A 15,653-nucleotide genomic window follows, 5' to 3' on the forward strand; every position below is an offset into this window, starting at 1 on the left:
ATGTTTAAAATGTGTTCTAGGGGCGCCTGGGTGGCTCAGTCGGTTAAGCGTCTGACTTCGGCTCAGGTCATGATCTCACGGTTCGTGGGTTCGAGCTCCCCATCGGGCTCTGTGCTGACAGCTCAGAGCCTGGAGCCTGTTTCAGATTCTGTGTCTCCCTCTCTCTCTGCCCCTCCCCCACTTGCGCTCTGTCTCAAAAATAAGTAAAAACAAAAAAAATGTGTTTTAAAGATCTTATAATATAGAGACATCATGTGTTTGTGAACATGGAAGAAAAGCTAAGAGGAGTGACCAGTATAGTTTCAAATATACCCTATGTATCAGGCTCTGTCCTACATAAAACAATAGTTAGGCAGTTCATCAGGGAATGCAAGAAAGTCATTACTTGTATAGTCTCTCTTCATTTTGCATAATACTGTATATCTACAAAGAATCAGTATTAATTCATTCATCACAGCGATGGACAAGCTTGAAAAGCATTATGGCTTCCAGTCAGTGTAGGACAATACAAGTAAACTCTGCCTCCTCTCATGAGATGGATTATATTACCTATTCAAAGTATACGCATTGAAAAAAATTAGTAGATTAGTTCGTAAACACAGTATAAAATTCGAACACTAAAAGCCAGCGAAAAGTAAGTTTCTTCCCATACCTGTTCCCTTGACCCTCCCCAAAGCAACTACTCTTCTTTTTTGTTGTTTATTTTTGAGAGAGAAAGAGAAAGTGTGTGTGTGAGCAGGGGAGGGGCGGGGGGCACAGAGGATCCAAAGCAGGTTCTGCACTGCCAGTACAGAGCCCAATTCAGGGCTCGAACTCACGAACCGTGCGATCATGAGCTGAGCCAAAGTTGGATGTTTAACCGACTGAGCCACCCAGACGCCCCAGAGGCAGCTACTCTTAGAAACCCTTCCAAAGACCATTCTATATATACAAACGGTAACATTAAATAATGCTCTTTTGCATGCCTATACACATTAATACACAGTATAAAGTACGTAGTATAAAGCACATCATTGTTCTTCATGACAGCATAGAACTGCATTATAGAGCTGTACTACTCTAAATTTAGCCATTATCATATTTATAGGTAGGTGAAGTCATATCCATGTACATATGTCATTTTCACGTGTAAGTACAAGTATGGGATAAACTTCTAGATGTAGAATTGCTGGGTCAAAGTATAGAGGTGTCTTTTTTGAAGCTAGTTTTTATAACAAAAGTAACATATGTGTATATATATATATATATATATATACGTATACATATGTATACATATATATATATATATATATACATATATATGTATACATATATATATATATATATATACAAAATTCTAACTAGTACCATTTTGTCTCTCCCTCTAGCTGACCCTCCACAACATCAGGGCAGAGCCAGATGCTGGGCTTGAACTCATGAACTGTGAGATCAAGAATCGGATGCTTAACTGCGCCAGCCAGGTGCCCCTAGTGTTTATTATTGAGAGAGACAGACAGACAGAGCACGAGTGGGGGAGGGACAGTGAGAGAGGAAGACACAGAATCTGAAGGAGGCTCCAGGCTCCCAGCTGTCAGTGCAGAGACAGAACTCACAAGCTGCAAGATCATGACCTGAGCCAAAGTTGGATGCGTAACCGACTGAGCCACCCAGGGGCCTCATAATTTTATTTGTTTATTTTAAGTGATCTCTGCACCCAACATGGGACATGAACTCGCAACCCCGAGATCAAGAGTCGCACAGTCTTCTGACTGAGCCAGTCCGGTGCCCCTATACTTGCATTTTAGAAGAGAATTCTGTGGTTGTTTAGAAGGGAGACATGAGAGGACAAGATGGGAAGGCAGTAAAACCAACAAAGAGGTGTGGCAGTGATCTGGAAAAGAAGCAACAAGCGATAAAAGCCTCAACTAAGCAGAGGCAGTGGGAACGGAAAAGAAAAATGCAGATTCGAGAGATAGCAGGAGGTAAAGCCAATAGGATTGCTAAGTATTTGGATATGGGAGGCGAGGAAAAGGGAAGAGTCCTCGTTAACTCCCAGATCCCTGAGCTCAGTAACTGGGTGGATGGCGGGTGATGCCATCTGGTAAGAGAAAGACCTCCGGAAGAGGAAGAGACGTTGGAGAGGTGATGATTTCGTTTTGGTATGCTGAATTTCAAGGGACTCAGGAACATCCAAGTGAAGATTCCTGTAGGCAGTTGGACAGAGATCTGGGTCAGAGATACAGATCTGAGAGTCGCAACATAGATCTAATTCCCAGTTGAAACCAAGGAAATGGAGGGATAACCCAGAGAGAATGCAGAGTGGGAAAAGATGAGGCCACAGGACTGAATCCCAGGGACCATCAATGATTAAGTGAGGGATAGAGAAAGAAGGAAATGCGACAAAACTAGACCACAGGCAGCCAGAGAATTTGGAAGGAAACCGATAGAATTTTGTCCTTTAAACCATGGGAGGGGGAGTTTCAAGAGAGAAAATTGGCGAACGAAGGTCAAATGATTGTGTAATGATTTGGAGTTGGACAGATGTGGGTGTGGTTAGTATTGCCACATACCAGCAATGACCCCTTGGACTCATCAGTCAAACTTTATAAATGTTTGTAAAAAAAAAAAAAAAAAAAAAAAAGGTAAATAATATTACTTAACCGGGTGGTGGCTCAATTAAGCGTCCAACTTCAGCTCAGGTCATGATCTCATCGTTTGTGAACTGAAGCCCTGCATTGGGCTCCGTGCTCACACTGTGGAGCCTGCTTAGGATTCTCTTTCTCTCCCTCTTTCTCTCTCTGCCCCTCCCCCACTTGCTCACTCTCTCTCTCTCAAAAGAAACAAACTTAAAAAAAATAGTATTACTTAAGTAATAGTGATGAGATAATAACAGTAATCCCACAGAGTTATTTTGAGTATTAAATTGGATGATGTATATAAAACCATTAGCATAGTGCCTGGCAAATAATAATGACAATAATAATAATAGTCTACTAATAATATAAGTTGGTTGCAAAGAAGAAGAAGGAAAAGAAGCACTGAAAAAGAGCCATTCAATTGAAGACGAATGAACCCACTGCAGCAATTTCAGAGACGCCGTGAGGATATAAATCTAAATGAAATACATTGAAGAGTGTATGTGAGGTGAAAAAAATAGCCAAGGAACTTGGCAATAAAGATAAGGTGAGAAATCAGGTGTGCCAGAGGAAAATAAGGAATTGAGCATAAGACTTCCTCACCACCCTTTCTTTTCTTTTTCCTTTCCTTTTCTTTTCTTTCCTTTCTTTATTTTTTTTTTAATTTTTTTTTTTTTTTGAGACAGAGAGAGACAGAGCATGAACGGGGGAGGGTCAGAGAGAGAGGGAGACACAGAATCGGAAGCAGGCTCCAGGCTCTGAGCTCTGAGCCATCAGCCCAGAGCCTGACGCGGGGCTCGAACTCACGGACCGCGAGATCGTGACCTGAGCTGAAGTCGGACGCTTAACCGACTGAGCCACCCAGGCGCCCCTCTTTTCTTTTTTTTAAATAGAAGGGAGAGTCTTATATGTTACTAGGCTTTGGAGAACAACTATGGAGAGACAGGTTTAAAATACAAGAGACCGAGTATCACCACTATTACAGCCTTTCTGACACAATTTTGCAAACTTCCTACCTTTCTACAAACTTTCTACCTTTTTGTTCCTGTTCCAAAGCCTTCAAGGAATCCCTACTATGTAGGCAATAGTATTCAAATACCTTCCCAACATTCAGGGTCTTCTAGAATCTTGCTCCAACCTACTTTTGCGGGGTTTTCTCTTTCTATAACCTGGAGACTCCTCCAGCTGATTTTCTCTCCTCCCCCCTTGAGGGGTTTTCCCTTGTCTTCACTTACCTCTCACCTCTGGCCTCTTTTCCATTCACTCAAGTCTCACTCCCTCCAGAAACCATTTCCTGAGAGACTGCACTTCTCAATGGCCACCTCTGCCTTTCTAACCCTCCTAGAACGAAAGTAGAAGGTGCAGACCGGCCCACAAAGTGGTTGTTTGTTGTTGTTGCATTGCAATGAGCTTCCCAATTGACAAATCAGAAATTTTCACATAACACCCTAAATTTCTAGTTTCTCTTAAAAAATCAGAAGATGGAAAAAAAAAAATCAGAAGATGTGGTGACACTGTGTCTGTATCCCCTCCTGGCAAGAATGGGCGGGAGCCGAGCGGTAAGAGCTGGCCCTTTTGCTGAGGCGTGCACTCTCAAGTTTTATCTTTACAGCCACTCGCCATACTCACATACACATGCGCCTGGCTCGTGTAAGTATTTACGCTTGTAACCCCAAGTCTGAACCACGGTTGGACACTTGGGGTGCACTGCCTGGTATTTACCTTTATATTTATCATGTCTTCCAGGAAAGTTCCACATTGGCCTTTCCACATCTTAGGCCCATTTGGGATGCCCCACAATGCCTAGCACAGCAACTTAAACTTAGGAGTATGTTTGGTGTAAGGTAAATGAGGAGGGTGATAGTAATGAGAAGTAGTCTGTCTTTTCTTAAATGATCCATCACCCAATAGCCCTAGTACCCACGATGCGGACTCATCTGGCATTATGACCCAAAGCCATAGGGCCTGAGGTCCCATCTTGATGTAAGTAGCATGTAGATTGCGGAGGAGAGACAAGGTTTGAAATGTATGGAGTTAGAAGCTAGTCTCTGGAACATTCAGTCATCACGTGTAAAATTGGAAGTGAAAAATTCAGTCGTCACTAATACCTACAGTAGCAGGCGTCCAAGATAGACCCCGGTGATGTCTGCCTCCCATTATTCATACCCTGCTGAAACTTACTGCAAAACAGCTTTACAGAGGCATTGGGAACTGTTAAAAAGAAGCCAGGCCTCTAAGCACTGACAACCATTAAAACATATTCAAGATACATTGTAAAGTGGGGGGAGAAAAGCAAACTGCAAAACAATATGCATAGCGTTGGCTTGTTCATATCTCAAAAATACTGTGTTTCACTCATTGCAAAACATACATCCTTTCAGCTGTTCATATCTCTGATCAGTGGCCGGTCAGAGTTTAATTGGCGGGTTTTTTTGTCTTAGAGTTCCGTAAAACAAGATGTGTCTTACAATCAAGGATCCCTTAGATTTGATGAAATATGATATAACTATATATAGTATACCAATCAGACCAGGACTGGAGCTTGTAAAGCCCTAGCCTGAAAAACCCTTCAGCTGTGTGGCAAGCCTTCTGCTAAGTTGAAAAACCCTAGGTGTTGTGGCACAGACAGGAATTGGTTACCAGGAACCTGCCTGGCAGGCCTGGTTGACATGGCAATCAGAGTATTGTCATGTAAGGCAGGGATGGGACTGGGATTCTAATGTGCCTTCTCACTATGAAAGGAGATTAAACGCCCAAGAGTGAGGAGCCCCCGGACCGCTCTGACCTGGACTAGCTGAGGCTCCCACACGAAGCCGGTAGCTGGCAGAACAAGCCTAAGAGGAAATAAAAGGTGCCTGCAGTCCCATCCGCTTTAGACTGTCAAACGTATGCTTTCTTAGTAGCAGCACTGTTTACCCAAGTTTGGTAAAATGTTGCCATCGAAGGAAGTTCTGTTGAGCCACCAACCCAGAGGGGATCTTGGGCTCCTACTGTATCAAGAGTAATGGATTTAGATATATTTGCACACAAAAGCATTAGAATATATGCTAAATTAGTGAGAGATGATTTTGCAGGAATGAAATTAATGTTGAGTTAAACGTTCTACAGTTCTGTGTTATTTAAAAATTTTAAAAACGACTCATATGTATTTCTTTTATAATCAGAGAAAAAAAAAGGTAAACACATTCAAATTGGAAAGTAAAGGATAATGTTAATAATGAAGTGGCCAGATGTTTTTTCCCTTTCCATACTCCAACCGTCATGAGCCTTGTAATGAGCAAGAATTATTTTTTCAATACAAAAACATAACAGAAACCCATCCAAACTCAATTTCACCTCTTCAAACAAAAATAAATGCACAGATGCTTCCACGCTGCGTGGGGAAAGTAGTTTATTTCTAAATTAAAACTCTACACGGTTGAGGCGGTTTATTCATGAAGCAAATTCTTTGGTAAGAATACACTGAGGACCTACTGTCCATAGACACAGTTCTCGCGGTTTTCGCGCTTATTACCTCACTCAATTAAAAATGAAAAGGAAAACTTTTTTTTTTTTTAAACCAAAGACGGTTTCAAGAAACCCGTAAGTTCCTGAAACGCGTTCCTCGCCAGGGAAGTTACCCCGCGTCCTAGCTCCTCCCCTCTCACGTGACCCTGCGACTCGGGGAAGCCATCTTAAGCCTCGCCTCACAGAGGAAACTACATCTCCCAGAATGCTTTCTCTTTGCGTCGTGCTGGCACTTTTACTGGCCGGGTCCTAGAGCTGAGCCTGTAGCCAGGCGCCATCTTTGACGCTGGCAGTCTTGGATTTCTGCTGGTGTTGCTGCTGTGAGGACGGCGGGCGGTAGCGGCTAAGAAAGAAGAAAGACGTGGCAGCAAGCGGGAGTCGGGGACAGTGTCGGCGGTTCGGTAAAGTTTCTGTTCTCTGGTAACTAGACCCGTTTTTTGATTCCCGGTGGCTCGGGGCAGGGGAGGTGGGGGAGAGGGCGAGGGGAGTGGCCGCGGCCTCCCCTCGCCCCCGGGTTGCGGCCTAGCCCGGGAAGTCAGAGCGGGTCCTTTGGCCCCGCCGTAACGACCCCCCCCTTCCCCCACCTCCGGCCCGCCGCCCTCGCCGGGGCGAGCTGGGAGCCTCGGGCTCCCGCTCACAGTTCCCGTCCACCCAACCCCCACCCGCTGCACCCCACCCCCACGGCGCCTGCTCCTTTCCCAACAGCCTTCCTCCCCTCCCCCACATCCGGTGTTGGCGAAACCGTAGGAGCCCGCCGCAGCCCCGGAAAGCCGGCTTGTTCCCGACTCCCGAAGAGAGAAGTGACACTAGATCGCTTTCTTCGCGACAACAGTTTCCCCAGTTTAGCGGTCCCCCACTGCCTAAATCAAACTGAGTGCCAGGAGCTGAATTTACCTACTCTCATTCCTCTCCAGGGTCCCACTACTTGGGAGACACTCTCAAACTCCACATACAGAAAGCCACCGACCTTAATCCGGTATCCTACACCCCTTCCTTACCTTAATTAACTCCCACCCCAGCCCTCCGCATCGGAGTCAAGAACAACAGGGACACTTCCGTTCTCCTTGTAGGATTGATGAAACCGTAATGAAGAACACCCCTTAAGCTCCCATAATCGGTGCGGATTCCTATGGGGAAGGCCCATGTTGTTGACATCTTGCAGGCCTTGGTTCTGGACCTTGAGAAGGAGGCTGTGGAACTAGTGATAGCGATGCTTTTTAGGGTAAATGTATGTAGGTATTGGGGGAAGGGGAGGGATCAACCGAAAAGCAATGAAAGTGGTTTACAGCTCAGATTTCAGTTCTTGCTGCTCCTATAGAGTTCAACTCGCGAGTTACTCCTTTACAGGCAGTAAAGCTTCCCCAGTCTAAAAATGTGGCAGAACGAAATTTGGATTAACTCTTGATACAAACAGTAAATTGAAAATGCAGCTTGTGAACCTTACACATTTTTACTCCCAAATTCCTTTTTTTTAGCCACCTGCATTTTTAAAAATTGAATTCTTGTTATTTAGAGCTGAGAGGGCTCGATTAGCGTATGCTGTTAATGACCAGTATGTGGAGTTTGCTTTATATTTCCCGGATTTGACTTTTTGGGTTGTATTGTCAAATCACAGTCCTAAGTGATGAATGTTGAATGATGCACTATGTTTTTGTTTAAGTGAGGTTTCCTGAAATTAAATAATTTCAGAACTAAGGGAAATTGATGTTGCTACCATGACGCATCCTAAAAATACACATTTTAAAAGCTGAAGGCATTTCAAGCAGAGATAGTTCTTGATGAACCAGACAGAACATGGACCTGGGATTTGGAAGACCTGGCTTCTAGCTGCTACTAACTCTATGACTCTGGGAAGGTGGCCCTCGGTTCCTTTTTTCTATAACACGAAGAGATTGGACTGTTTGAATTCAGATTCAGAGCTCAGAAGCTGGAAGGGATCATAAAGCCCTATAAGAAAGAGTTTGGGAATGTTCTCCATTGCTGTCACTTTTCTTCCAAAAATAACCTGGCTTGGAAGTCATTGTTCCAAAGGGAATTTGATTCCCCATAGAAATTGGAGACAAGGTAATGCGATTAGAGAGGAACAGCTGTATTTCTGCTTGAGTGATAAACCCACTAAGAGATTCTGGGACGAATTTTGGAGACATAAAGAGAATGAGTGTATGTACCTTAAGTGCACCAGTTTCCTCGCTCGCTCCTGGCCGAAGATGCAGCACTTTTAGCGGTGCTGGGATTCTGGGATGTGTTCCTATTAATTCTAACACAGATGAAGATGGTGTGGTAGAGGGGAAGATGGTGGCCGAAGGAATGGATAAAGAGGCAAGATTGCCTGCTAAAAAGAAAAGGAAGAAGGGTTTACGGATTAAGGGGAAAAGGCGAAGAAAAAAACTGCTCCTTGCAAAAAAGTTTAGTAAGGATTTGGCATCCGGGAGGCCTGTTGCGGATGCGCCTGCTCTATTAGCTTCCAGTGCCCATGAGCAGGATGAAGAAAGTCTTTTCGAGAGCAATATAGAGAAACAGATCTACCTACCCAGCACCAGGGCCAAGACCTCCATTGTGTGGCACTTCTTTCACGTTGACCCCCAGTATACCTGGCGAGCTATTTGTAACCTCTGTGAAAAAAGTGTCAGCAGGGGCAAACCAGGCAGCCATCTGGGGACATCTACTCTACAACGACATCTGCAGGCAAGGCATTCGCCTCACTGGACCAGGGCCAACAAATTTGGAGTCACTAGTGGGGAGGAGGATTTTCCTTTGGATGTGCCTTTATCTCCCTCTTCTGCTGGAAGCAGTGGAAGCTTTGAATATATCTCTACTGATCCATTAGATGAAAACAGAATGGGTAAGAAACGCGATAAATCGGTATCTGATGCCCTGAGGGCAGAAAGAGGGAGATTTCTCATCAAAAGTAACATTGTCAAGCATGCCTTAATTCCCGGGACAAGAGCCAAGACATCTGCGGTTTGGAATTTTTTTTATACTGATCCTCAGCACATCTCAAGAGCCGTGTGCAATATATGTAAACGGAGCGTGAGCCGGGGTAGGCCAGGTTCTCACTTGGGAACTTCAACGCTTCAACGACACTTGCAGGCCACACATCCCATCCATTGGGCCGTTGCCAACAAAGACGGTGGTGCGGCTGGGAATGGATTAGATGAGACTGAGACTGAGAGAAATGATCTCCTAAGCGATCCTCTGCATGGAGAGAAGTCTACAGGCAGCCACAGTTTAACAGCCGAGGACCTCAGTGACTCTGATTCAGACGAACCTCCTGTATTAGAGGTGGAAAATAGTAGAAGATCTGAGAGTCCTAATCCTGTTGCAGAGCAAGACACTCTGACCCATGCACAGGAGAGAGAAACAACATATTCCGAAAATTCAGTCTCAAGTCAAATAAGTCAGGCAATTATTCAGATGATTGTGGAGGATATGCATCCTTACAACTACTTCTCAACCCCAGCCTTTCAGAGGTTCATGCAGATTGTGGCCCCCGACTATAGATTACCGTCTGAGACTTACTTTTTCACGAAGGCTGTACCTCAATTGTATGATTGGGTCAGAGAAAAAATTTTCTTAACTTTGGAGAACGTTCAAAGCCAAAAGATCCACTTGACTGTGGACATCTGGACCCACGACCCATCCACGGACTATTTCATTGTGACTGTACACTGGGTCTCTTTGGAAACTGCACCTTCTAGTAACGGCAGGATCCCCAATTTTAGAAAGTGGGCAGTACTTTGTGTGACAGGTTTGGCCAAAGACTGTTTGATAACCAACATTTTACAAGAATTAAATGACCAGATTGGTCTGTGGCTTTCTCCTAATTTCCTCATTCCTAGCTTCATTGTTTCTGACAATTCTTCTAATGTGGTACACGCAATCAAAGATGGTGGTTTTACCCATGTGCCATGCTTCCTGCATTGTTTAAATATAGTCATTCAGGACTTCTTCTGTGAGCACAAAAGCATTGAGAATATGTTAGTAGCTGCTAGGAAAACCTGTCATCATTTTAGTCATTCAGTCAAAGCCCGTCAGATACTGCAAGAGTTCCAAAACGATCACCAGCTCCCGTGGAAGAATTTGAAGCAGGATGAAACTGGCCATTGGATTTCTACCTTTTATATGTTAAAATGGCTCTTGGAGCATTGCTATTCAGTTCACCATAGCCTTGGCAGAGCCAGTGGAGTTGTGCTCACCTCCCTTCAGTGGACTCTAATGACTTACGTTTGCGATATTCTGAAACCATTTGAGGAGGCCACCCAGAAAGTGAGTGTCAGGACCACAGGATTGAATCAGGTGCTACCCCTAATCCATCATCTACTTCTTTCTCTGCAGAAACTCAGAGAAGATTTTCAAATAAGAGGTATTACTCAGGCACTCAATCTGGTGGACAGTTTATCTCTGAAACTTGAAACTGATTCCCTCCTGAGCGCCATGCTCAAATCCAAGCCTTGTATCTTGGCTGCTTTGTTAGACCCTTGCTTTAAAAACCGTTTGGAAGACTTTTTCCCTCAAGGTGCTGATTTAGAAACTTACAAGCAGATCCTTGCAGAAGAAGTTTGCAACTATATGGAATCGTCAGAGGTCTGCCATATTGCGACTTCAGATGCTTCTGGTCCCTCAGGCATCGTAGGAGCTGATTCGTTTACCTCATCTATAAGAGAAGGCACCTCCAGTTCAGGGTCTTTTGATAGCTCAGCTGCAGATAATGTTGCCATTGGAAGCAAAAGCTTCATGTTTCCTTCTGCCATAGCAGTAGTGGATGAATACTTCAAAGAGAAGTATTCAGAGATCTCAGGAGGTGGTGACCCTTTGATTTACTGGCAGAGGAAGGTGAGCATATGGCCAGCTTTGACCCAAGTTGCCATTCAGTATCTGAGCTGCCCCATGTGTAGTTGGCAATCTGAATGTATCTTTACTGCAAATAGCCAGTTTCATCCAAAACAGATCATGAGCCTGGACTTTGACAATATAGAACAGCTGATGTTTTTGAAAATGAACTTGAAAAATGTTAACTATGATTATTCTACATTGGTTCTGAGCTGGGATCCTGGGAATGAAGTTATTCAAAGCAATGAAAAAGAAATATTACCTTAATTTCTTTTTCCTTTTTCCATTTGAAATGGGCAACTTGTTGCTATGTTACTGTATCCTAATTGCTATAGTTGTTAAACATAGTTACACTAATTATTCTTAATACACACATCTGGGGAAACCTGAAAACACAAAAAGTGCTGAAAATTCCTCAGAGGTAATAATGTTGACAGAGTGAAGATTAAAAATTTCACAGTAGTAACTCAATATAGCTGTTACTTGAAATTTTGTTTATACCAATTAGAGAAAAGGCATTTTTTAACTTAAAAAATATAGTGCAGCATTGAAAGGCTTTAGGCTATTTCTGGCTGGTAGATTGAATTGTAATTGGTTTTAAGTAAAAAAAAATTTCTCCCATCGTGGGAAATTTGATTTCTCTGAAACCAATGAAATTGAAGGGAAAACATACTAAGCTGGTATTCCTCCCCGTCTCTCCCATTTTTCTGTTCCTTTAAAAACCCTCATCCATACTTACAAGTTGGCAAAACCAAAACTCACGAAATTTGGAAATTTCTAATTGCCTCCTCATACTGGTCAGCTTTATAATTTCAACTTACTGAGTGTGATAGAGTTACCCTTTATATTTAGGGATTGGATCTAAGTAGAAGGGGAACATTAGAAAACAATTGGGAAAAATTACTAAAATTACTTTTAGTCTTTGAGTTGCCTTTTTAAAGCTTTATAAAATAGTGGGAAAACAATAAAATAAAGATTGTATGGGTACTTTTTACACATACGGGCAAATGACATAATAGGTTTACAGAAATTGAGAAAGATTGAATGGGAATTGGAATAGAAGCCCCAGGAGCATACTTTTGACAAATGCAGTGTCCATGTCCCAAAGACTGTTTCTCATTGTAAGTGATCTTAAGTGTCTTAAGATATATATGCTGAATGATCCATAATATTGTATTCTTAACTGTGAGATTGTTCTTTGGCTTTTAATCTTAGCTAAACATAAGCATTCAGTATTTTCAGGTGTTAGGAATCACTGCCTCACTGGTAAAATAAGAGAATTGATCTCAGTGACCTTTAAAGTCCCTTTCCACTCTTAAAGTATGTTTCTGTGGTTGAGTGGGAGGCCAGAGAATGATGACTTTTAGTGAAAGTCTATTACAAGTTTCAGACTGAATAACTAATGTAAGATCCCAATTTTTCCTTTTTTTCATTTTAGATTTGGGGATATTCCCTGCCCAAAAATTTCCTGGAAAATTGACTAGTATTAAGTGTGAGTAAAAGGTGTCCACTTTTTTTTAAGTTTTGATTTTAGTTTTGTCTTGGATAGTATTTGGCAAGATTTAGCCTAGAAACTATGTAGTACTTATTACATGAGAATCAAAATTGCTTTGTTACGGGGCTGGTTTCAAAATTTAGAACTCATTTCTCTGTATCAAAATTGTTCTTTTTTTGTTTTTGGGGTTTTTTTTGTTTTTGTTTTTGTTTTTTAAATTCTTAAATGGTAAATGTACCATTGTGCAATGAAATTTCAACTCCCAAAGTTTACCCTTTTACTAACTGGAGTAAATGAATAATTACCAAGTCTTTAGTTGTAGCCATCATTTGTAAAAAAAAAAAAAAAAAAGAAAGAAAAAAAAGAAAAGAAAAAAAAATGAAACCGGGCTGCATAAGCAAGCCTTTGCAGGGCCAATATTGAATGTTATACCAGTGACACTGGTGTTGCTGTAAAAGAAGAAAAAAGAAAATCCTCCCTTGGATGGAAGCTTTCTGCATTTTGACAGTCCCAGTTCAGGATGGCTATAATGCTGCTCTGCCTTCTACAGCTTGCTGCACCACTCTGTAGTTACTCGATAACTATACGTTTCTATCTTTTTTGGTTAAACACTCCCTGAAGATGATAACGATGATAATGATGTACATACATCCGTATTAGTATTATACACATTGATACATGTGTAAGGATCTCCCTTCATGTTTACTCTGTGGGCTGGGCGAAATTTAGTGTAACATACTGGTACACATCATGATACTTTGGTATAAGAGTAAGTTCACTATTTTTATAATGAACCCAAATCTGAAGGCTTTTATAGTGTATTTTAAAAGGGAAAACTTACCCAAATGTTTTATTTCTACACATTTGTGTATATGTGTGTGTGTGTGTATAAGCCAGTTAGTATGTATGTGTATGTATATTATATACATAAAACACTATATTTTTTCATACAAGTATGCTTTTATTATACAGATAATAAAGATGGGGGAAGGTTTCTGTTTTTTTCTTAATAGGTGAAGAAATCTTGAAGACCAGAAATTGGATCTTATTGAATTTTGGTGTTCTTTTTCTTTTTTCTTTTTCTTCTTTCTTTTTAAATTATATTGTTCGGCTATGGAAGATGGATTTTTTTTTTCCCAATAATCTTTTGAATCTCAAGTTCATCTTTAAATGAACTCTCTTTTTGTTGGTTTTTTGTTTTTGTTTTTGAGGAGATAACTAACCCTAGCTGTCTCCAGTCTGACAAAGGTTATTCAAATGGACTTAATCTCCCAGTAGTTGGGAGATGTTTTAAAAACACCTCCTGTGTTTGAATTGTGGCTGAGAGGTTTCCTTGGCAATGTGAGGAGGAAAATTCTTTCTGCCTCATTATTATTAATTCATGGATTGAGTGTTGGTTCGACCTACAGGCGTAATAGATTGGAACTCAGTGAAGACACAGAGGTTCCTGTTGAGAGCAAGCAGCTAATGTAAGTGTGGGAATGGGGTTTTTCTTATTAAGGGAGTGAACATTTTGTAATTTAAGGCATAATTTTCCTGGGTCAGTAAGAAATTAAAAAGCCATTGTCAAGCCATTTTTTTCTTGTAATTATTTACAAGCTTTTGGTTTGGGGATGGAAAAACTCCCCCCCCTCCCTTTTTTGATAATACATGCACATTATTAAAAAAGTAAAAACAATATACCACCTAATAGTAAGAGGTGATTCCATGTCCTCTTAAAAAAGCACCATCAGGGGCGCCTGGGTGGCTCTGTCGGTTAAGCGTCCGGCTTCGGCCTGTGTCTCCCATCTCGCCGTTCCAAGTTCGAGCCCCACTGTGGGCTCTGTGCTGATGGCTCAGCTTGGGGCCTGTTTCAGATTCTGTATCTCCCTCTCTGCCCCTTCCCCATGCATGCACTGTTTTTCAAAAATAAAATAAACATTAAATTTTGTTTTTGTTTTTTTTGTTTTTTTTTAATAAAGCACTATCAAAGGGTGCCTGGGTGACTCAGTCACTTAAGCATTGGACTCTTGATTTCAGCTCAGGTCGTGATGTCATGGTGAGATCAAGCCCTTCATCTGGCTCTGCACTGGGTATGGAGCCTGCTTGAGATTCTCTCTCTCTCTCCCCCTCCCCTTCCCCAGCTTGTGCGAGTGCTTTCTCTCTCTCTCTCTCTCTCTCTCTCTCTCTCTCTCTCTCTCTCTCAAAAACACCATCTGTAGTTTATCATGACATAGTTCCATGTCCCTGCACGTAGATCTGCCTCATCTGTTTTTTTAATGACGTGACAGTGTTCTTTTATATGGAAGTGCTGTAGTTTAATATCTCTCACTGATAGACATTTGGGGCTTTGCCATTAAAAAAAATAATAACCGTCCATCCAGTTAACGGCCCTGTACACACATCTGTGTAAACTCTTTCCCTAAAAACAGTTTTCAGATGTGAATTAATACAATTCTCTAAAGAGGGTGTACTAGTTTACGTGAGTAAAGATGTTTTTTGAATTTGTAAAAGTTCTTGATATATCCTTTTAACTATGGTGATGCTAGGAAAGGTTCCCCCCCACCACTACTCCCGGCCCAACCTGAGCCTACTAAAAAAATATCACTCACTTAGGGGCACCTGGCAGCTGGTTAACCGTCTGACTTCAGGTCATGATCTCATGGTCTGTGAGTTCGAGCCCCACACTGGGCTCTATGCTGATAGTGTAGAGCCTGCTTCAGATCCTCTGTCTCCTCTCTCTGCCCTGCCCTTGCTCGCTCGGACTTGCTTTCTTTCTCTTTCAAAAGTAAATAAACATTTTTTAAAAAATACCATGCACTTGTTTTCCAGTGCTTGGTTATATTTTTTTATATTAATAATGTAATCTAGAACTACCCTATGATCCAGCGATCAGACTACTAGATATTTACCCAGAGAACACAAAAATAGTAGTTGAAAGGGACACATGCACCCTAATGTTCATTGCAGCATTATCTGCAATAGCCAAATTATGGAAACAGCCCAAGTGTCCATTGATTGATGAATGGATAAAGAAGATGTGGTAAATGTATACAATGGAATATTATTCAACCATAAGAAAGAATGAGATCTTGGCCATTTGCAACAAAATGGATGGAGCTAGAGTATTATGCTAGGGAAAATTAGAGAAAGACAAATATCACGTGATTTTACTCGTGGAATTTAAGAAACAAAACAAGCAAAGGTGGGAAGAGAGACAAATCAAG

General features: G+C 41.8%; 3 protein-coding genes across 9 annotated transcripts in view; all 3 read left to right on the forward strand.

Annotated features, from left to right (window-relative positions):
- The first annotated feature begins 6,392 nt into the window (after window positions 1–6,392).
- ZC3H11A (zinc finger CCCH-type containing 11A) overlaps window positions 6,393–15,653 on the forward strand; it is a 44,099-nt gene continuing 34,838 nt past the window's right edge. The window contains exons 1-3 of one of the 7 annotated variants that reach the window (XM_058701724.1): window positions 6,393–6,542; window positions 12,391–12,444; window positions 13,461–13,916. The gene's annotated coding sequence lies outside the window, so the exon portion shown is untranslated. Of the gene's footprint in view, window positions 6,543–7,036; window positions 7,345–12,390; window positions 12,445–13,460; window positions 13,917–15,653 lie in introns of those variants that run through there. The other 6 variants (XM_058701726.1, XM_058701725.1, XM_058701727.1 and 3 more) reach the window with 6 other exon arrangements.
- Window positions 7,351–11,423, forward strand: ZBED6 (zinc finger BED-type containing 6). The gene has a single exon (XM_058701720.1). It carries the CDS (start codon window positions 8,277–8,279, stop codon window positions 11,217–11,219), a length of 2,943 nt encoding a protein of 980 aa, XP_058557703.1. The 5' UTR covers window positions 7,351–8,276; the 3' UTR covers window positions 11,220–11,423.
- On the forward strand, window positions 12,968–13,075 carry LOC131496281 (uncharacterized). The gene has a single exon (XM_058701728.1). The coding sequence runs from the start codon at window positions 12,968–12,970 to the stop codon at window positions 13,064–13,066; it is 99 nt and encodes a 32-aa protein (XP_058557711.1). The 3' UTR covers window positions 13,067–13,075.

Source organism: Neofelis nebulosa, chromosome 15 (genome assembly GCF_028018385.1).
Source record: "Neofelis nebulosa isolate mNeoNeb1 chromosome 15, mNeoNeb1.pri, whole genome shotgun sequence".
Lineage (NCBI taxonomy): Eukaryota > Metazoa > Chordata > Mammalia > Carnivora > Felidae > Neofelis > Neofelis nebulosa.